The sequence below is a fragment of the Zingiber officinale genome, chromosome 4B, assembly GCF_018446385.1.
Source record: "Zingiber officinale cultivar Zhangliang chromosome 4B, Zo_v1.1, whole genome shotgun sequence".
Taxonomy (NCBI): Eukaryota; Viridiplantae; Streptophyta; class Magnoliopsida; order Zingiberales; family Zingiberaceae; genus Zingiber; species Zingiber officinale.
In genome coordinates, this window is record NC_055993.1 from 89,505,140 (window position 1) to 89,528,749 (window position 23,610).

Here is a 23,610-nt window from a genome sequence, read left to right on the forward strand (position 1 = left end):
TCATGATTATTTTTTATTTATTATTTTATATCCATTTTTCATCTAACAAGAACCCTTAAACATATTTACTGCCGAAAATATATTTATTGTAACAGTATGATACCGAAAATAATTTGACTAAAAAGTTAAAGCGATTTTAATTTTAATCAAATTACTTCACATTTAGAGTAATATTGGTAAAAGTTGTAGCGATTTTAACTAAATTTAGTAATTTTAACAAATTTGATATATATATATATATATATATATTAAAGTTATAAACGCTGCGTTATAAAGATGATGATCAGGTCTGCCTCTAAGTATTGCAAGCCCCGTAACTTTAAACACTCATAAAATCAAAGTGATTGAAACGTCAACTAAAATTGTTCATAAGTCACATCAAACAAGAATAATTTTGCGTAAATCAAATCAACCAACCAACAGCCACCCTTCAAATACCTGGAACAAAGATCGTCAGCCAAGTTGAAACAGACATTTCCCAACCACTGCTGGAAGAGTAAATACAATGTCCCAAGGTCAGAATCCCCAAAGTGTTTGGTCCAGTTGAAATTTTTGGAACAATAAGGCAAAGATATGAGTCTCTTTTAAGGTGTTCTATGCTTTATTGCATCTGGAGTGGGTGAATCCAGATCATGCTTCTCAGTAATAACCCACATTTTTTGGCACTTCTGGTTCAGCAGCTGTGTTGCCATTGTCGAGGAACAGAAGACGACCTGAAACCGTTAGGAAAAATGATAACAGTGTCATTCTACGATTAAAGATCAATGTAAAGTAAAACAACAAAAGGTTTCAGGCACTTGGTATCTATATAAAGTAAAGATCAATCAACAGTTTGAGTTATTTATCAGTTAAAGCTGTATGGATATTATGACCTAACTTCTGAGAAAAAAAATTGTTATTTTGCATAGAGAATGAATTAAGGAAGACTCTAAATCCATAAGCTCTTCCTCGTTTAATCTAGGGCAGTTAAATCCACCCAAATTTTCAATTGGATATTTGATGTCATAGAACTCTATGAGGTGTTTGCAGATTGAGAAGCTAAAATTATTTCTAAATTGTAGTTTTAATAGGCTACTGACCTTTTCTTTCAGAATAATAAGCATATAATTGGTGGTGCAAGTTTATACTTACAGGTTAAAAATGGACAGTAATTTCTCAATTCTTGAAAACTAAAGCAACAGAAAAGGAAAGAGTGATACCGTCTCGTCGAATAGCAATTTCTCTTATTCGTCTAACTAAACCAGTAACTTGATCAGTGAAAATTTTAGTCTCAAGATTTCCCTCCACATACAAGATTGATCTGCAATAAAAGAGAAAAGATAATCACCACTGCGAATAGTAATTTTACCTTGAAAACACTGGCAAGATATACGATGAAAACAAATCAATGTGACATGCGCATAAAAAAAAATGATGTGATCTGTAAGTGTCTGTGTCTATAGTTCATTAACATAAATGCAGCATACGCCATAATTTTGATCCTAAATAGCAGAAATATTATACTAGAATGGCTTCAAATAATGATGAAATGGTCCTTGCAGTTAATTCATATGGCTTGACTTGGATGGACTAACAACAGCTCTTTTTCTATATGATTTTGAGGAGGTTAGACAGTCATATTTGCTAAAGGTTAGTGCAGAAATCAATTGGCAAATCATGATATTAGGTAGTAAAACCTTGTCTTACATCTTCATCGTGTTTTTACGCATTGAAAGCTTGCGTTACATCTTTTGCAAGCCCAATATTCAAGTTGTTCTACTAAAACAGATGAGTTACTGAGGTAGAACTAGCTCTTATACTTGAAGTTAAGAAAAAGCACAAATCAGAACCATACACAAATCATGTATGTGTCTACTGATCAGGATAAACTTGTGAAACAAGAACAAAGCGACTATTCTCAAATTTCTATCATGTGCTTCTTTGACGGAGGAAATTTTTGTAAAGAGCATTCACAACTAATTATGTTCAGGTCAAAGTTATTGCAGTAAAAAACAAACATAACATATTATCACATTCAAGCATGCCACATCTAAAGATTATCAACATGGTGAAACCAAAATTTGCAGTGGCAAAGTTTGTATATGGATCAATTTTCTTGCTTTTGAACTCCTTCACAATGCCTAACAAACTCCAACAGAATCAGAAAACTATCAGATAATATTAACTTCGACTAACCCTGGCTTAACGTGAGTGAGAGCTAGGTTGCCAAGCCGATCGGGGTACACGCTGACCCTGTGCCACTGAACGGAGCATCGATTGGCATAGTCTCTCGGCTCCTCGTTGTCAAGGGGGCGGCGATTATTCCGGATTCCTCCCGTCCCCAGCGAAAAGAGCACCACAGCGTGTCCACTCCTGAGATACTTCTGCATCGGCTTCTGCCCGACCTTCCCGACGAGAATCGCCTGCGAGGAAAACAAGCCTCCATATTTAAATTTTAGATTTATGAAATGACTCGCGGCAAAACAGTACCTTGTAGACGCCTTGATCGAGGCCGTTCTCGAGGGGGCGCTGGAAAGGGGCGCGCCGCTGGGGGTTCTCGTTCGAAGCGGCGGCATCGTCGGGTTGAGGAAAGGACTCTTCGGGGTCTGCGTCAGAGCAGTTTCCAGAAGATAGCGGAGTGCAATAGGAGCGGCAAGAAGCGGCGACGTGGAGGAGCTGCTGGCGGAGTGGAAGTACCGGAGAGAGCGAGAACAGGCGCTTGGAAATGGAGGCGAAGGTAGAGAAAGAAGAGGAAGAAGACATTGCAGGTAAAAACAAGGGATGCTTTCCGCCAGATAGTAAACCCTAGAGGAGTTGGAGGCGGAGGGTTTTGACTATAACCCTGCTACTGGTTCAATAAAATGGTTTTTTTTTTCTTAAAAATTATTAAATCACAACTAATTTGTAAGGTTATCAATTAAATTCGATAAAATCCAAATAATAAATAATATATATTTTTTAAATCTAAGAATTTGAGATTTTTTTCTAATTCGTCTTTCTAATCAATTTAAAATATAATATACAACCTCTAAAATATTCATTCCATTTGAGATTTAAAATTGGATGTCTTATTATTCCTTTGAGTATTTTATTATAAAACTAATATTTTTTTAAAAACTTTTTTACTCAAAAGTTAGAATATTTTTTCTTACTTCTGTTTTTTTATTTATGATATAAAATTAAAAATTGACATTTATATACTTAATAAATTTATCATTATATAAATTACCACCACATATTTAACCTTAATAAATTTATCATTTTAAATAATTATCACCACACTTCTACTATATATATTTTTTAAATAATATTTTATATTTTTATATAATTTCTATTTCTAGAAGTTTTTTATACATATTTTTTTTATGTATTTATATAAATTTTTCATTTTTATTTTTATTAATATTATAATTTTTTCATTATAAAAAAAAATTGATACAATATTTAAAATATAATAATAATTATATAAACTATTGTCAAACTTATATTTAGATAATTAAAAAATAATAATTTATATAGTTTAAGAAAATCATTGTTATTTAACTAAAAATTAAATTTAAAAATAATTATTCATCCAACACTCTAACTTTATCATATATTAACTTTTGATTTTTATTTCCAAACACTCCATATTTTAACTTCTCACTAACTTAAAAAAAATCTCTATAAGAATTATTTTTAAATAAACAAAAGCTCTCTCAAAGTCAAGCACTCCCTTAGTCTCTTATAATTTTTTTAAAAAGGAAAAAATCCAGTCCAAATCCGCAATCCCTAATTCCTTCTTGGTCTCTTTACGCAATTTGCACTTCGGATTGTGGTCAGAATCCGATTAAAATTGACTGTGATCTCCTCTAGATTCATCTTCCTACCTAAATTATAATTTCAGGTTAAGCTAGGCAGCTAGAGACTATCGGCAATTGACGGATTGTATGATGTTAAGCATGCGACGGCCCATCCACCATGAATCAACCCAAAATTATAATTTAGATGGGAAAATGAACCTAAGGGAAATCAGTTAATTTTGATCAGATTACGATCGTAATCCAATGTACAAATTATAAAAAAAAGACTAATAAGAGACTAGAAATTACATAACAGAGAAACTGAACTAAAAAAAACCTAAGATTAAGATCATGTTTCTTTTGTCTAATTTGAACTTGATATAAAAATTAATAATTTTTTATCAAAACTTATAAATAAACTTAGGTTTATCATATTTCCAGTTTAATCATACTCTTCAATTTTAATTCTTACACCTATTTAACATATTATAAGTATTTGAAAGAAAAATCTAATTTTATTTTAAAGTAGATAAACAACAATTATAAAATTCTACAAAATTAGTGAAAATTAATCATATTTCCAGTTTAATCATACTCTTCAATTTTAATTCTTACACCTATTTAACATATTATAAGTATTTGAAAGAAAAATCTAATTTTATTTTAAAGTAGATAAACAACCATTATAAAATTCTACAAAATTAGTGAAAATTAATGCACGATTAAAATACATAATTTGATTAATTTAAAAGTTAATGCGATTCAAAAATTTATGAAAGACAATGCACAATTAAGTAAAATTTGATTTAATAAAACATTTTATTTATTTATTTTTGCAAATATATTAATAATTTAGCCAAATTCCAGAAAACAAAAAACCAAGATGAAGAAAAAAACATAGCTACCATAAAATCATGCATTAACGACGGGTTATTAAAAATTATCACTATTAACGATAGATTATTAATAATTTGTGACTATTTAGCGACTTTTTAAATTTATTATCTATATATAACGATGGATAAGTTATTTTGTCGCTATTAGTAATGGATTAAATATTTCGTCACTAATAACGACAGATAATTAATATATGTCACTAAATTTGGGAAGATATTAGGATTCACGTCATCATTCTCAGGCTATTTGGGCTCATGCATATTGATGCATGTGGACCAATGTTAACTTAAGCATTAGGAGGTTATAACTACTTCATTACTTTAATTGATGATCACTCTCATATAGATATGTGTATCTAATGAAATACAAGTCTGAATCCTTTGAAAAGTTTAGAGAATTCAGAAATAAAGTAGAGAAATAACTTAGTAAAAGTATTAAGATACTTCGATCCGATCAAGATAGTGAGTATTTAAGCCAAGAGTTTCAAGATTATCTAAGGGAGAATGGTATATTGTCTTGATAGAATTCGCGTTATATGTCACAACATAATGGTGTGTTAGAAAGACATAACCGAATCCTATTGGACATAGTTAGGTCAATGATAAATCATGCAAATCTTTCCAAAACCTTTTAGGGTTATGCACTTATGATAGTTGTTTACTTGCTAAACAGAGTTCCGACAAAGGTAATCTTAACTCTTCATATGAGATATGGACTAGTAAGAAGCCCTTCATATACTATTTGAAGATATAGGGATATCTTGCTTATGTAAAGAGGACTATATCAGACAAGTTGGGTGCTAAGTCTGATAAGTATTTATTTATTGGATACCCTAAGGAAACTAAGGGTTACCAATTCGATCATCCCTTAAAACAAAAGTTGTTTATTTCAAGGCATGTTGAATTCCTAGAGAAAGAGTTTTTCTTACAGGAAACAAGTGAGAGTATAGTTGAACTTGATTAAGTTCAAGAGACATCAATATACACTAATGAGATGCTTAGTTAAGAACCGCAATCGATTATGACACAACCTCCTCGTAGATCAGGTAAGACATGCAATATTCCTAAAAGATATGGATCTCTTGTAAGAGAATCGACTGACATGTTACTCATTGAGGATGAGGAATCTACTAATTACGAATAAGCTCTGAATAGTTCAGAGAAGGATAAGTTGCTTACAGCATGAATTCGGAAATGGATTCCATATACGAAAACCAAGTTTGGAATTTGGTGGACCCACCTGAAGGCATTACACCTATAGGATGTAAGTGGGTTTTCAAGAAAAAAACTGACATTGACGGTAATGTAATTACCTACAAGGTAACGTTGGCGGTAAATGACTATTGTCAAAGGCAAGACATTGACTATGACGAAACCTTCTCACCTATAGTCATGCTTAAATTCATTCGGATACTCCTGACCATATCAACTCATCATGATTATGAGATATGGTAAATGGATGTGAAAATAATTTTCTTTAATGTAAACCTACTCGAGGAAGTATATATGATATAGCCCGAAGGTTTCACATCTGTTAACAAAAATAAAGTATGCAAGTTTCAACGGTCCGTTTATAAACTAAAGCAAGCATCTAGGAGTTGGAATATCCATTTTGATAAGGCAATCAAAGAGTTTGATTTCTCACAAAATCCAGATGAACTTTATGTGTATCAAAAGGTTAGTGGGAATGTGATCATATTCATAATATTATATGTTGATGGCATATTACTTATAGGAAATGATATGCCAGTTTTATAGTAAGGGAAAGTTTCGTTGTCCACGACATTCTCCATGAAAGACATGGGAGAACCAACTTACATCCTAGTGATGAAGATCTATAGAGATAGATCGGAAAGGTTGCTTGGTCTTTCACAGTCGACATATATAGACAGAGTGCTAAAACAGTTTAACATGTCTGAATCCAAGAAAGGTTTTATACCTATAAGGCATGAAATTCACCTTTCGAAATCTATATGCCATGCACAAAAGATGAGATGATTTGCATGGATAAGATACCTTATGCATCCGCAATAGGAACTATCATATATGTTATATTATGTACAAGGCCCAATGTATCATATGCTCTAAGTGTTACAAGTAGATATCAATCAGATCCAGAAATTGATCATTGGATGACTGTCAAGATAATCCTAAGTACTTGAGAAGAACTAAGGATATATTCTTGGTACATAGAGATGATGATATAATAAGTGGGTATACGAATGCCAGTTTCCAGACGAACAAGGATAACTCCAAGTCCCAATCTAGATTTATATTCATATTAATTGGAGGCATAATTAATTATATGAGTTTCAAGCAATACACTGTTGCAGATTTTACTTGTGAGGCGGAATATATTACAAGCTCAGATCAAGAAGTTCGTTACCAAACTTGGTGTGGTTCCATCCACTATTGAAGCATTACATATTTACTATGACAAAACTAGAGTCAATGCACAAGCAATGGAACATAGGTCTCATTAATGATCCAAACATGTGCTTTGCTACTATTATCTGATCAGAGTGATCATTGTTGGAGCAAACTAGGTGCCCTAGATTTTAATATTTGGGCAAAGGTTTAGGCTAGGTTGATTGTTGTATTTGATATGCATTATGAGTGTGCAAGATACAGGTACAACAAGGACAGTTCAAGTGTGATCTTGACAAAGGAGAAAAGTCTAAGAGGAGTCTTGATACTGTAAGTCCAAGTATGTAGTCTTGGCAACGTAAGTCCAAGTGTGACTTGATAATGGTTGAAGTCCCAGAGGTGAGGAGCCGCTTGTCAAAGGAAGACCCGACAACTAAGACAAGGCCGAAGGAAGCTCTAAAAGGTAAGACATGAAGGATGTGGAGATATCCGAGGGACACAAGGCTGATGGAGGAGGCTAGAAGATTATGTCTAGGTTGGTCAGGCGAGGACGAGTGTTGAGTGAATGCACTCAGGGGTCAAATCCTAGAATTAGGATTTGATCAATCAACTGGGACAGGGCATAAAATGTTTCTGTACCCATCGGTTGTGAAAACATTCGTTTGGTACTGTAGCAGTCAAATATTACTATAGCATTACTATAGCAATCGACTAGTATTTTTATTAATCAACTGGTATCAAGTCATTGGCCAGTAATGGTCGAAATCCATGAAGACCAGTTGATTGGTAAGTATGATAGTCGACTGGTGGTGGAAACATTGCTTGAATGTTTCCATCCGATCTCTATTTAATGGAGCTCGAGATGCTTAAGCAAGGTGACAAAATTAGTGGTGGTTAACCCTAATTAGAGTCTCCTAGTACTTAAGTGATTTAGTATGATCTTGTGCGAGGATGTGGCGAGATTTCTCCACCTACAAGGAGTTACACGAGCTAGTCAGAAGTTCTCCGGGGAATCATCCACCGACGGATCAGGATCGTCCACCTTACGGATGGTCGTGGTGTAGGAGCTCTAATCTCTAAACCATATAAACAAGCATGTCTTTGTGGTTTGCTTGTCTTCATTATTCTTGTTTTAGTTTAGTTTTCTATTTGTCAGTTTGTTATGTATTCCGCTATGCATTAACATTATAGGAAGCGAATGATTTAGGTGAGACGTTATTCCCCCCTCTAGCGGACGTCAAGATCCTAACAAATGGTATTAGAGCTTGGTCTCAATTTGTTAGACTAATCGCCAAAGGAGGAACCGTTAGAGAAGAAGATGGAGTCAGAGTGACCTCTCTGATGGGACATCCGGATCCCACCTCCATATGAGCGCGAAGACTTTAGCTATTGGAAGTCACACTTGGAGACGTGGTTCAAATGGATTGGAACCATTGGATAACATTGGATGAGTCATTCAAGACTCCAACTACAAGAAGGAAAAACGTCTCCAACCTCGATATTGGACCAAGGGGCAAAGGGAACAATCAGAGGTGGACAAGGAGGTAGCCAGAATTTTAATTAATTTATTACCTCCTAATGTGGTATTGAATGTAAGTAGGTACAAGAGTGATCATGAGCTTTGAAGCAATGTGATTGCGCTCCATAAAGACACTACACAACTCCAAGGAGTAAAGGAACCTAAGGAGAAGAGTTCATTGGTCCAAGGGAAGGACCAATTGAATGATCCGAGAAGAAGGAAGATGAGGAGGTATCATCCACATCTTCAAGGGAGGAAAAAGTGAAACCATCCACATATTCAAGTGAAGAGGAAGAAGAGCAATCCAAGGAAGAGGAGATCTTGGAAGCTCAACCCTCCACCTCAACTACCAAGAAGAGCACAAAGGACCACATCAAATGCTTTGAGTGTGGTAAGATGGGGCACTACAAGAGTAGGTGTCATTCGCTCAAAAAGATAAAGGAGGTAATCCCTAAATCCAATAAAGTTACTTTAAGAACTAACGTGGGTTGTAGGGATAGAGTCAAGGAGAAGAAGCACTTTAGGTGTTTCACATGTGGTGAGTATGGTCACTATCACACTAAGTGCCCAAGGAGGGGAGAGCTCAAGAAATTGACACACTTGAAGAAATGGGAGAAGAAGAGGAGCTCAAGTCAAGGGGGAGCTCCAAAGGTAAAAGGGAAGGTAATCCTCATTTTAAAGTTTAATCCAAATTCAAATTCCTAGATGCTTGTAAGGAAAAATGAAAATTATATGTCCATGCATAATTATGGATTTAGGTATAATGATAAGAATAGGGTTAACACAGTAGATAACCCTAGGAAATCATGTACAAAGGTTAGACCGAATAAGACCCAAACCACTTTACCTAAGGGAAGGAAAGTGGGTAGAAACCTAGCCATTAGTCCCAAGAAGGGGAGATGCATGCCTAGGAAGGGTAGGTCTAGGAATGTCCATGATGGACACATTGATTCTAGGGTTAGAACCCTAGAATTGGAAAATCAAGCCTTGAAGGCAAGACTTGAGGAAATGGAGAAAATCCTAGATAGGTTCATTATTGGACCTAGAGGACTTAATATGTATTTGGGTGGTCAAAGATCCAAAATGTCAAATTGGGTCCCTCCAAGACCAAAAGGAGGTTAAGTGCTAGGGTGACACATGACATTGATAAGAGAGGAGTGACCAAGGATAAGGGAGTGTCATTCAAAGTCAATGAGAAGAAATATGCTAGTGTTGCATATAATTATGACAAGAATGAAGTGTCCAAAGTTAAAGGCAAGAATAAGTTAACCAAAGACAAGGTGTCTAAGGTTTAGAAAGTTAAGTTTGTAGGTCAAATGTCACCCAAGGTATACCGAAGTGACCTAGCTATAGTGAATGAGTCACCTAGAGAGATGACTAAGGATAAGAGCTCTAGGGGGAGTTCAAAGAGTCTTTGGACATATGATAAATTAATCTCAAGAGGACCATGCTTGGAACTCAAGATGGGTCATCAAGTGTGCCAAAGTGATTTGGAGACGGATTTGAGTCTCAAATCTAAGAAATTAGCATAATTGGATTGAGTTTTATGCATGAAAATATGATTTAGGTTCATATTGTATGAAAATTATTTTTTGATATATTGATGCCATATAAACTAATGATAGGGATGCATTATGGTTTAGTATAGGCAGATACATCAATATTAAGTTAAAACTAGGATGTTAGGTCAAGGTTAAATTGAATCATTTAGCTAGTTTTGGATTTTATGTCAATCTTAGAATCTATGATAGATATATTTTTGTATATATTTTTTCCAAGTAGACATTGGTAAAATAGATCTCTCCATAAAATTTAAAAAATTTTAGAGGCCTGTGGATTTTCTGATGTATTTCTGAAGTTAGGTTAGAAATGTTATTTTTTACTGAAATAGTGTACCAGTCAATTGATACAATTACCAGTCGACTGGTAACACAATCATGAGCACAGAATGTCTCTATGAGCTTGTTTTGAATAGAGCAGTCGACTGGGGTTAATAGAAGTCAACTGATACAGTCTGAAAATATATTTTAGCAATAGAAAATGACCAAAATGATGGTGAACATGTATGTAATCTTATGGGCGATTAATGCATGATATTTATAGTCATTAGAGGTTAAAGAGTCCAATAATTAAGATATTATTGGAGTTCTTTTTGATGTATGGCAAAGGGAGAGAAGTGTTGGGTTTAAGTGGGAAACCTACACACCCATGCAAGAAAACCTAGCTCAAGGAGGAGATTAAGTGAAGGGAGAGCAATTGCTCACTTGTTGGCAAAGGGGAAGAAGTTTAACTTTGTGGAAAATCCTAGATCAAAGGGAAACTTAGGTGAAAGGGGAGCCTAGGGTTAGATTCCATGACTTATGCATGAGTAGATATGCATGTTTCTTTGCATTATTATTGCATTTATGTTTCCCTAACTTAAACAGGTTGTCAAACATGAAAAAGAGGGATATTCTTGGAGTAATCTAGGTGTCCTGGGTTTTGATATTTGGGTAAAGGTTTAAGTTAGGTTTATTGTTGTATTTGATATGCATTGTGAGTGTGCAAGATACAGGTACAATAAAAAAAGTCCAAGTGTGATCTTGGCAAAGGAGAAAAGTCCAAGAGGAGTCTTGGTGGTGTAAATCCAAGTATGTAGTCTTGGTAATATAAGTCTAAGTGTAACTTAAGAATGGTTGAAGTCCCGAAGGTGAGAAGCATCTTGGCAAAGGAAGACCCGACAGCTAGGACAAGGTCGAAGGAAGCTCCAGAAAACAAGGCATAAAGGATGGAGAGACATCTGAGGGGCGCGAGGCTGATGAAGGATGCTAGAAGGTTAGGTCTAGATTGGTTCGGCAAGGATGAGTATTGAGTGAATGTACTCAAGGGTCAAATCATAGTGTTAGGGTTTGATCAGTTGACTGGGACAGGGAATAGAATGTTTCTTTGCTCGTTGGTTGTGAAAACAATCGTTTGGTATTAAAATAGTCAAACATTACTGTAGCGTTATTATAGCATTACTGTAGTAGTCGACCGACTTGTGTTTTCATCAGTCGACGGGTATCGAGTCGTTGGCCTATAACGATCAAAATCCATGAAAGTCAGTCGACTGGTAAGTATGACAGTCGATTAGTGGTGGAAACATTGATCGGATATTTCTATCCGAGCTCTATTTAATGGAGCTCTGGATGCTTGAGCAAGGTGATGAAATTATTGGTGGTTAACCCTAATTAGAGTCTCCAAGTACTCAAGTGATCTACTGTGGTCTTGTGTGAGGTTGTACCAAAGTTTCTCCACCCACAAGGAGCTACGCGAGCTAGCCGGAAGTTCTCCGGGGAATCTTCCAATGAATGATCGGGATCATCCACATTACAGACAGCCATGAAATATGAGCTCTAATCTCCGAACTACGTAAACGAGTGTGTCTTTGTGGTTTTTTTATCTTCATTCTGTTGAAGCAATCTAGGTGCCCTAGGTTTTGATGTTTGGGCAAAGGTTTAAGTTAGGTTTATTGTTGTATTTGATATGCATTGTGAGTGTGCAGGATACAGGTACAATAAGGAAAGTCCAAGTGTGATCTTGGCAAAGGAGGAAAGTCCAAGAATGTGTCTTGGCGGTGTAAGTCCAAGCATGTAGTCTTGGCAACGTAAGTCCAAGTGTGACTTGGCAATGGATGAAGCTCCGGAGGTGAGGAGCCTCTTGGCAAAGGAAGACCCGACAATATGGACAAGGCCGAAGGAAGCTCCAGAAGGCAAGACGTGAAGGATGGGGAGACATCCGAGGGACGCGAGGCTGATGGAGGAGGCTAGAAGGCTAGGTCTAGGTTGGTCGGGCGAGAACGAGTGCTGAGTGAATGTACTCAAGGCAAAATCCTAAAATTAGGGTTTACTGTAGCGTTACTGTAGCAGTACTGCAGAGTTACTGTAGCGTTACTGTAGCAGTACTGTATCAGTCGACTGATGATTGTATCAGTCGACTGATGCACTGTAGCAGAGAGCCGTTGAGATAGTCGTTGGCACCAGTCGACTGGTGCATTGACCAGTCGACTGGTAACGGACAAATCAGGTTCTGATTTGTTCCAAGCTCTATAAGAAGGAGCTTGGTATGGCCGACCAAGGTGACGATATTAGACTTGGTTAAAGCCTAATTAGTAGTCACTAAAGTGCTCAAGGATCTCTTGTGTCCAAGTGTTCTTGGTTGAAGTTGTGGTGAGGTTTCTCCACCCACAAGGAGCGGTTTGAGCTAGCCGGAGTTTCCGGGGACTAATCCACCAACGGATTGAGGGATCGTCCACCTTACGGACAGCCGTGGAGTAGGAGCTTCATCTCCGAACCACGTTACATCGACGTGCATTGGTTTGCTTGTTCTTTTCTTTATCTTTAGCTTTCATATTCGTAATTTGCATTGTATTATTCCGCTTGCGCACTAACGAATACGTAGGAAGCCATCGATTTGGGTGAGACGCTATTCACCCCCCTCTAGCGGCCACCGATCCTCCAACAAGTGGTATCAGAGCGAGGTCGCTCTTCTACGGACTAACTGCCAAGATAGCAAGAAGCTAGAGGAAGAAGAAGATGGAGTCCGAAGGACCGCTCGGATGGGATATCCGAATTCCACCTCCGTATGACAAAGAAGACTTCAATTATTGGAGGAAGCTGTTGGAGACATGGTTCCAAATGGATTGGAATCAATGGGTTGTCTTGAGTGACCCATTTGAAGCTCCTACGGATAAGAAGGGTAAACGGCTCCGACCTCGGCATTGGACCGAAGAGCAACGAGAGCAATCGGAGGCGGACAAGGAGGTAACGAGAATTTTGCATAATTTACTACCTTCTAATATCATTGTGAGTGTAGGTGAATGCACAAGTGCATGTGATCTTTGGAAAAAGATCATTGCCTATCATGAAAACCCCACCAATTCCAAGGAGTAGAGGTCCAAGGAGAAGGGCTCATTGGTCCAAGAAGAGAAGGACCAATCCGATGTTGACATAAGGTCAACATCCGAGGAGGAGAAGGAAGATGAGGAGGTATCATCCACATCTTCAAGGGAGGAAGAAGTGGAATCATCGACATCTTCAAGTGAAGAGGAAGAAGGGCAATCCAAGGAAGAGGAGATCTTGGAAGCTCAACCCTCCACCTCAACTACCAAGAAGAGCACAAAGGACCACATCAAATGCTTTGAGTGTGGTAAGATGGGGCACTACAAGAGTAGGTGTCCTTCACTCAAGAAGGTAAAGGAGGTAAACCCTAAACTCACTAAAGTTAATTTAGAAACTAATGTGAGGTGTAGGAAGAAGAAGAAGGAGGAGAAGAAGCACATTAGGTGCTTTACATGTGGTGAGTGGGGTCACTACCACACAAAGTGCCCAAGGAGAGGAGAGCTCAAGAAATTGGTGCACTTGAAGAAGTGGGAGAAGAAGAGAGCTTCAAGGGTAAGGGAGGTAAACCCTAACTTGAATGCTAATTCAAATTTAAATCGTTATAATGCTATTTATCATGAAAATAGAATGCATGATAAATCTAAGGATAAATATATCCCTCCTCATGATAGATTTATCACACCTAAAGCTAGGAAGGTAAATAACAATTTAGGCAATAACTCTAAGGATTATAGATATATGCCTAGATATAGAAATGCTCATAGGGGTCAAGAAAAATCCAAGTCTATGGATTCAATGACGGAAAACCAAGTCTTGAGGTCAAGACTTGATAATTTAGAAAGAACCCTAGCAAGAATGGAAAATATTCTTAGGGGTCAAAATGAGCATAACCTAGGAAAAGCTAGACAAGAGCCATCCAATGGCTATATAGGTTTGGGATACAAACCTAAAGCCAAGAAGGATGTGACTTCCTTTCATAGGGTTCCATATAGTTATGGGACCAACCCTACGTTTAGTGGTCAAGCTAAAAGTACAAGGGAAGTTGTCCCTAAGAGTACTTTTGCAAAGACCAATGTGACTAAGACTTCTAAGAAGTCTAATAATGTCACAAAGAAGGTCACAAGGGAGGTCATCCCTAGAGTTGACTTAATAAAGGTGACTAAGGCTCCAAAAAGGCCAAACAAAGTCACAAATAAGGTTACAAGGGGAGTTAGCCCTAGAAGTGACCTAGTGGAAGTGAAAAAGGCTTCTAAGAAGCCTAGAAAGGTCCTTAGGAAGGTATCTATGGAAGTCATCCCTAGTGAGTACCTAGAGCATCCAAGGAGCACCAATAGGTTTTGGGTTCCTAGGAGCATATTCTCTACACCCTAGATAGGTTAGAGAGTGTCAACTCCAATTGGAAAGGTAGTTAACCCAACCTTTGTAAAGTTGACACTTGAGAGCATTTTCAAGGTTATTGTTAACCTTTGAAAAAGAAAAAGGTTATTGGGTTACTCTTTGAGAGAGTAATATATGTGCCAAAATTTGAAGAGTTGAACTTAATCTAACTTGGCACACTTAAGAAAAGTATAAGAAAAATCAAGTTAGAATTTTGATACTTTCTTAAGGAATTAAGAGAAAACCCATGCTTTAATCAAATGTGCTTAAAGCCTTGAAGAGCAAAAATGTGTCAAAATTTGAGGAGTTAAATCTAATTTAAATTGACACATTTGGAAAAGGATAAGAAATGTCAAGTTGGGGGTTTTGGCATTTTCTTAGAAGGTTAAAGGTGAATCTAAGCCTTAATTTGATTTCATATACTCTTTGAAAGAATAAAATGTGTCATACTTTGAGGAATTTGTTTAATTTAAAAATGACACAAATTTAGAAAGGGAAAAAGAAATGTCAAAATTGGGTTTGGCACTTTTTTTTGATGAAATTGGGCAATCTAGGATTTAATTTTAAGGTATAGCTAAGAATTAAGGATACTTAGATAGATTATCTAGGTACATTTTATTTATGCTAACTTGTCATGATTGTTTGCCCATCATATGCCATGACATCATATTTAGCATTCACATTTTATTATGAAAAATATAAAAATACCATGTCATGTCATGCATATATCATGTAGTTATAGCATGCTTTGCTTATTTTGATGTATGTCATTAATCATCATGCAGTATGTCAATTTCCTTATAATTAAGAACAAAAGGTATTTATTATGTATGGAAGTGTCCCAACAAGAGGGATCATATCAAGTGACATCCTAGATGGATGATCATGATTTTTACAATGCCTAGATAGAGATGCATGATCCCTTAGTTTAGGGCAAGACCAAATATACATCTCACAAAGAACTATAAGGTGACTTGTATATGTTTTAATACACATTAGATACAAGTGAGATGTTAAGATAGTGAACAAAACTCAAGATGTTGATCTAGTGCATCTTGTTGAGTTTTAGGTTCATCAAAACACATAGTTATGTGTCTTCCAATCATTGGGAAAGCTAATGTACAAGTCATGTGCATTGAGCCCAAAGAACGTGGTTGGATATTGGTTTTGAAAAAGATTTCAAAATACTTTTTAAAAATCTTGGTGAAGACTATCTTTTGATAGTAATCATCATTGGAAAGTTAGACACAAACTAGGAGAAAACATTGAAGTTTTCAAGAGTTTTCAAATTTGTGTCAATCTTTGAAAATAAGAAGTATTTTCATAGAAAACTATTTTTCCCTGATAAAGTATACCCTAAATAATGTTTACATGAGTTTTCATGATGAAAACAAGTATGGATTGGTTAAGAAAAATCAAAGTGAAGTTTCGGTTGAGGTTTAGTATCATTATTGAATTTTGAACCTCAAAACTTCGAGTTTTGATTTTCCTAATTATTTAGGAACCCCAAGTCATTGTTGGTGCAATGATGGAAGTTTGACTATATTTTTAGGGGGAGTTACGCTTTGGAAACATAAAAATCTTTTCCAAGACCAAAAGGAGGTCAAGTGTTAAGATAGCACATGACATTGGTATGAGAGGTGTTACCAAGGACAAGGGAGAGTCATCCAAGGCCAATAAGAAGGAATATGCTAGGGTAGCATATAATTATAGCAAGGATGAGATGTCCAAGATTAAGGACAAGAATAAATTAATCAAAGACAAGGTGTCTAAGGTTAAGAAGGTGAATTTAGTAGGCCAAGTGTCACCCGAGGTGCATCGAAGTGACCTAGCCATAGTGGATGAGTCACCAAGAGAGGTGACTAAGGTTAAGATTCCTAAGGATAGGAAGAGATTTTGGGACCCATGATAGATGGATTATCAAATGTGCCAAGTGGTTAAGAGACATGTTGGTGCAAAATCCCTCAGGACAAGGTTGACCTGGTTAACCAAGCTGAGTCTTGGTTTGGGTTTAGATGTTTGACAATAAGATATTGATCGAAGAAGAGTCAAGTAGGTCAAGGTTGACCGGATACTTGACTGGGAAGTCCTAACTGGCATGTTAGGCAGATGGAAAACCCTAGTGAGTGAAGCTAGGTGAAAGTCCTGGTGAGTGAAGCCAGGCAAGGAAGGAAATCCAGATGGATCAAGGATGATCGGACATCTGGTATTGGGAAGTCCAAGTAGGTCAAAGGATTGACTAGATACTTGGCAAGGAAGGAAGTCCAGATGGGTCAAGGTTGACCAGACATCTGGTGGAAGTCCAAGTAGGTCAATGGAGTGACCGGATACTTGGCACGACGAGTAAAAGTCCAAGTGGGTCAAAGGGATTGACCGGACACTTGGTGAGGAGTCCTGGCAGGTCAAGGGAGTGACCAGATGCGAGGCATGATGTACCAACAGGTCAAGGTTGACCGGATGTTGGTTAGGGAGGTTTGGGACTTGGTTTTGGGCAAAAACCAAGTGCTGGATCGATCCGTGGATCGATCCAGGATGTGGATCGATCAGTGGATCGATCCAGATTCTTCCCAGCGAACAGAAAGCTTCTGGATCGATCCGTGGATCGATCCAGAGGTCCCGATCGATCGGGACGATGCTGCTTCGCGCGATAAGCGCTGGATCGATCCGTGGATCGATCCAGGCGCGTTTCCTGAGCACAGAGGCGCTCTGGATCGATCCGTGGATCGATCCAAAGCCTCCCCGATCGATTCGGAACATTCGAATCGATCGGGATCCGACCGTTGCGTCGGGTTTAAAGCCGCAGGCGAGCGTGGTCTTCGGTATCTCTTCACGAGCTCTTCTCAGATTCATTCCAGCTCCTCCACAGCTCTCTACAAGCACGTGATCGCCAGTTCTTGAAGGTTCTTGGAGGCTTTCCAAGTCAAGAGGCGGATCTATTGCAAGAGGAAGAAGTTAGGGTTAGGGTTTTTACTGCACATCTTGTAAGCTTTTGCTTAACTTGTATTTCCCTTTCTTCTTCTTGTATTGAGAGTGTTGTAGGGCTTCTCCGCCTTTGGTAGTTACCATAAAGGAGTGTTATTCATAGTGGAGGGTGTGTGCGTTGGTGTGGATCCTTGGATTAGTCACCTCTTGTGAGGTGGATACCAAGTAAAATCCTAGTGTTAGCGTGCTTGTGTTTGTTTCTGTATTTTCCGCTGCACATCCAAGAAGCAACAAGCAACGCCAAGCAACGAAGCGCATCGAGCGAACGCGACGAGCTATTCACCCCCCCTCTAGCTACTTTTGGTCCTAACAAGACAGACTTAAGTCTCTAACCTAGTGGGTTGGCACAATTGGGATGTGTTTCATGCATGAAAATATGACATTGGGGGTTATATTGCATAAAAATTAGTTTTTGATGTATAGATGTCATATAAACCCATGCTAGGGAAGTATTGTGATTTAGTATGGGCAGATACATCAAGAGGAAGTCAAAACTAGGACTTTAGGTCAAGGTTCAATTGAACAATTTAGCTAGGTTTGAATTTTGTGTCAATCTTAGGATCTGTGATAAATATATTTTTATATATATTTTTCCCAAGTAGACAAGGTTAAAATAGACCTCTCCACAAAATTTGAGATTTTTTGGAGGTCTGTAGAATTTCTGGTGCATTTCTGAAGTTGGTTAGAAAAGGCTGATTTTTCAGAAATAGGGTGCCAGTCGACTGGTGCAGATACCAGTCGACTGGTAACAGTGTTTTTGAGTACAGAATGTCTCTGTAAGCTCATTTTTATGAGGGCAGTCGACTGGTGCCAAGACCAGTCGACTGGTAACAGTAGATTTCAACTACAGAATGTTTCTGTAAGGTTCTGTCGAAGGGGTCAGTCGACTGGCACTTAGGGCAGTCGACTGATACCAGCCTAAACGTGTTTTTCAACGTTGTTCTTGACCGTGTCAACTCGTTTAAATGTATGAGATCTATGGGAGATAAATACATGAGTTTAGGGTCAATTTGGATGACATGTTTTCAACAATTGGGATATTGTTGGAGCTCTTTTTGATGTATGGAAAAGGGGGAGAATTTTAGGTTTAAGTGGAAAACCTATACACCTTTGCAAGAAATCCTAGCTCGAAGGGGAGCATAGGTGAAGGGGGAGCGATTGTTTAGGCAAAGGGGGAGAAGTTTACCTTTGCGGGAAATCCTAACTCAAGGGAGAGCTTAGGTGAAGGGGGAGCCTAGGGATTTAGGTTCCATTATTTATGCATGAGTTGATTTGCATATTTATTTGCATATGTATTACATTTATGTTTCCCTAACTTAAACAGGTTGCCAAACATCAAAAAGGGGGAGATTGTTGAAGCAATCTAGGTGCCCTAGGTTTTGATGTTTGGGCAAAGGTTTAAGTTAGGTTTATTGTTGTATTTGATATGCATTGTGAGTGTGCAGGATACAGGTACAACAAGGAAAGTCCAAGTGTGATCTTGGCAAAGGAGGAAAGTCCAAGAATGTGTCTTGGCGGTGTAAGTCCAAGCATGTAGTCTTGGCAACGTAAGTCCAAGTGTGACTTGGCAATGGATGAAGCTCCGGAGGTGAGGAGCCTCTTGGCAAAGGAAGACCCGACAATATGGACAAGGCCGAAGGAAGCTCCAGAAGGCAAGACGTGAAGGATGGGGAGACATCCGAGGGACGCGAGGCTGATGGAGGAGGCTAGAAGGCTAGGTCTAGGTTGGTCGGGCGAGAACGAGTGATGAGTGAATGTACTCAAGGCAAAATCCTAAAATTAGGGTTTACTGTAGCAGTACTGCAGAGTTACTGTAGCAGTACTGTAGCAGTCGACTGATGATTGTAGCAGTCGACTGATGCACTGTAGCAGAGAGTCGTTGAGATAGTCGTTGGCACCAGTCGACTGGTGCATTGACCAGTCGACTGGTAACGGACAAATCAGGTTCTGATTTGTTCCAAGCTCTATAAGAAGGAGCTTGGTATGGCCGGCCAAGGTGACGATATTAGACTTGGTTAAAGCCTAATTAGTAGTCACTAAAGTGCTCAAGGATCTCTTGTGTCCAAGTGTTCTTGGTTGAAGTTGTGGTGAGGTTTCTCCACCCACAAGGAGCGGTTTGAGCTAGCCGGAGTTTCCGGGGACTAATCCACCGACGGATTGAGGGATCGTCCACCTTACGGACAACCGTGGAGTAGGAGCTTCATCTCCGAACCACGTTACATCGACGTGCATTGGTTTGCTTGTTCTTTTCTTTATCTTTAGCTTTCATATTCGTAATTTGCATTATATTATTCCGCTTGCGCACTAACGAATACGTAGGAAGCCATCGATTTGGGTGAGACGCTATTCACCCCCCCTCTAGCGGCCACCGATCCTCCAACACATTCTTCTTGTTTTAGTTTAGCTTTCTATTTATTACTTTGTTTTGTATTCCGCTGTGCACTAACATTATAAGAAGCGAACGATTTGGGTGAGACGCTATTCACCTCCTCTAGCGGACGTCAATGTCCCAACAATCATTAGTAGGAAAGTAATACAACTTGAGAAAATTTTCACTGATGGATCATTTGATAAAGGTTCTACCACAAAGCAAGTTTAAGTCACTTCCATGCTTACTGTTTAGAATACTGTGACGATTGACATTAGGTCAAGTGGGAGTGTTAGATTTTGAGGGATGTCCTAAGACAGTCGCCTTATAATTTTACTATTTATTTGATAAATATAGATTCACTATTTGAGTGTATATTATATGTTTGAATAGTCTTAAACTCATTTACTGAATATCCATAATATAATTCATAGCATGAGAGAATTTGTGATTAGATCACAACTTGTGATTATCTTCACATGTGCAATTATGAACACATTGGAATTTTCCTAGTCGTCGAATTAGTGCATTCGGACATCATTAATTCTATAAGACTAGCACGAATTATACTCCTTGGTTTGGCCAAGCAGTTATTTTTCACTAGCTGGAGACATTGGAATGTCGAAAGTTAAACGTGGACACTAGTTATGGTAACTAGTTCATTGGAGTGACTTGATGTAAGACTGCATATGGTCCTTTACATATATGGATATGTTTATGATGTTTTTTACTGTAACTCGAGTGCAAGTTTCATTCGACTTGAGGTATACAAGTTATCTTAGTCATGAAGACTTATACTTTAACATCTTAAGCAAATATCTCTTGGAGGTGTGGACCCGAGATGATTGGGTATAAGTTGAAGTACTTGAAGGTGTTTGAATAACTCACAGAGGATTCACCGCTCCTTACGAGGAGTTGTATACCCTATGACCACTCGTTATGATATTACTCAAAGTCTTTAGCCAAAGTATCACATGTTAAGAGTATGAGACTCTTGTACATATGTATGAGTAATTTGAATCCATAGAACGAGGAAATATTACTTGGGTTAGGTGTGACGTAGTCAACCTAGTGAGGGCAGACACATAGACCATGTTCTGAACCAAGTGGATATAAGACGAGTGAAAGGAATAAGGAATAACTTACTGTAGATGTTGAAGGGTTCATAATTAGTTCTGAGATTAACTGTGATTTTCTGGTTAATTAGGGATCATGATGTACTATTATGTGCACTCATGATCGTTTCATAATTATATAGTTAATTATGGACGACCAAGATAAATCGGGAACCTATTAGGTCACATGTACTACGAGTCTCTAAAGGACATAAAATAAGTTAGAGAATAGGATTCTCATATTAAGAGATAAATATTTTGTTAGACCATACATAAGATAAATATGAAAATATTTATCGGAACGGATGCACGGATGGGCCACATTTCTTATGAAAGAGTTGATCCCTATTTGGTTTAGTCATGAATCATTTGATTTAACCCTGAACCAACTTGATTTAGTTGTGAACCAAACTAAGAAATTAATGGACTAATTTTTTTTTTAAGGCATAATGGGTTAGATTTGGGCTTTCTAATCTAACTCATTAAGGAGGACTATATATTAATATGGTTAAGAGAGAATTAATACACAATTCATTAGTGGCTTGATTAGGTTTTGAAAACTTAAACCCAATATCTCTCTCCCTCTTCCTCTCTCTTGCCGCCAACCACAATAAGAGGTTCTCCTCTTGTTGCCGTGAGCCACCTAAAGAAAGAATATCTTCCTTTTGCTTCTTCTTCCTCTTCTTGATCATTCTCTTTCGCTTGTGGTTAGTACCTTCCGAATATGAAACTTGTTCTCTTGGAGTTGTCTTGAAGAGTCCAGTGTGGATACGAATAGATGTGAGATTCAATAACATCGTAAAATGTTGGTGCCCTTCTCTTTACAGATTATCAGTAAGGTATACCTAGAATAATTATTATTCAATTTCGTTTTGTTTTATGATCTTGTCTGCGCGATTGTATATTGCATGCATGTGGTGTGTGTGATGTAATAAATTAGTTTATTTATCATTAAGTTTTTCGCTATGCATGTTTATGAAACTTGTTTTTAACACACACCGCATTGGACATATCCCAACACGAGCAACAGACTCGAACTGAGGAGATAGTTCGTCATATGCAAGCGTTTGCAGCAACATTCACTCTGGATTCATAGATGTCATGCTCGCATCATTTGGAGTCTCATGAGACCAAGGATCCCGACCATTCCCCTGCTGGATAGATCATTTTAAGGTATATTACCGTTTCTCTTAACTTTTAATTTTTCTATGTTGATGTGGATATGGTTTAGGGGCAGAAGGGTAATTAAGAGAGGAAGGAGGGGCATTTTCGCCCTTCCACTGTTTAGGGCATAAGAAGGCTTCGTGGGTTTGGTTCGAGGGGGGCTTTTTGGTGCGTTCTTGGGTCCGCCACCACAGGGAAGAAGATGTCGCCTTCATCGTCGCCTTCTCCTTCATCGCCGGCGAACCTCTGCCCTTCCTCTCCTCTCTCTCTTGACGCTCAAAAGCCGCAGCCACTACTGCGGTATGCCAAGCTGTAGCCACGCACTCTTGTCAAGCATCACTTCCCATGGTCGTCGCCTGACCTCTTCTCCACACTGCGACCAGTGCCGTTCCTTCTCTCCCCGCGACCCGGCACCGACAACAATGGCTACGACTGAGCCGCCATCATATCCAGCAGCCAAGCACTGCGCTCCCGGCCTCGCCTCTTTCGCCATCTGCCCCTCTCGCTGTCTCCGCCGTCAATTAGACCACGCAGCCCATGCATCGCCTCCATCCGACTCGCGTAGCTGACCACTGGGATGCATTTCATCGCTGTCCCTCCTCACGCGAGCATCGGCTCTCTTCTCCTTCACGATCGCTGTCCACAACCTTCGTCATCATTGACTGCACCTCTCCTCACCCTCACAGCCGTTACCGCTATTCCCAGCACTGATCCAGCAGCCGTCACTAATTCTCCGACCGTTGCAGCTATCTCTTCGGTCATTGTTCGCCGCCTTTCTGGCTCCTTTCCGATTCCGTGCCATCTATTATGCTCCGACCATCAAGCTGTGACTTTACCTTGGCTCTGTGTCATTGTTGTGTTCTGGCCCTCGAGCCGTGGCTATGTTCCGGTCTTTGCACCGTTCGACCTGTGAGTTAGATCCTGGGTTGTGTGACATATCTCAGCCTACGTGCCGATATCATGTTTCAACCTTCGTGCCATCATTGTATCTCAGCCGCCTGTGTGTCGATGTATTATCCTGACCTATGTGCCGATGTCATAACTCGGACTACGTGCCAAGGTCGCATCAGGTTTCGTGCCACTGTGTCCGGCTTCGCATCGGCAGATCCAATTCTTCATCCGGCTTGGAGTCATATGCTCTTCCGGGTCACGACAACTCGACTAGCGTCCCATCCGAGGGCGCCCCCTGGGCCAGGATACAT

The 23,610-nt window shown here is 38.6% G+C and overlaps 1 protein-coding gene across 1 annotated transcript; it reads right to left on the bottom strand.

Moving 5' to 3' along the window:
- Window positions 1–330: 330 nt before the first annotated feature.
- LOC121977705 (single-stranded DNA-binding protein, mitochondrial-like) lies at window positions 331–2,808 on the bottom strand. Its single transcript, XM_042530148.1, has 4 exons — window positions 2,470–2,808; window positions 2,176–2,402; window positions 1,200–1,300; window positions 331–713 (listed from the first exon to the last, which is right to left on the bottom strand). The coding sequence occupies exons 1-4, from the start codon at window positions 2,740–2,742 to the stop codon at window positions 640–642; spliced, it is 675 nt and encodes a 224-aa protein (XP_042386082.1). The 5' UTR covers window positions 2,743–2,808; the 3' UTR covers window positions 331–639.
- Between the last annotated feature and the right edge of the window lie 20,802 nt (window positions 2,809–23,610).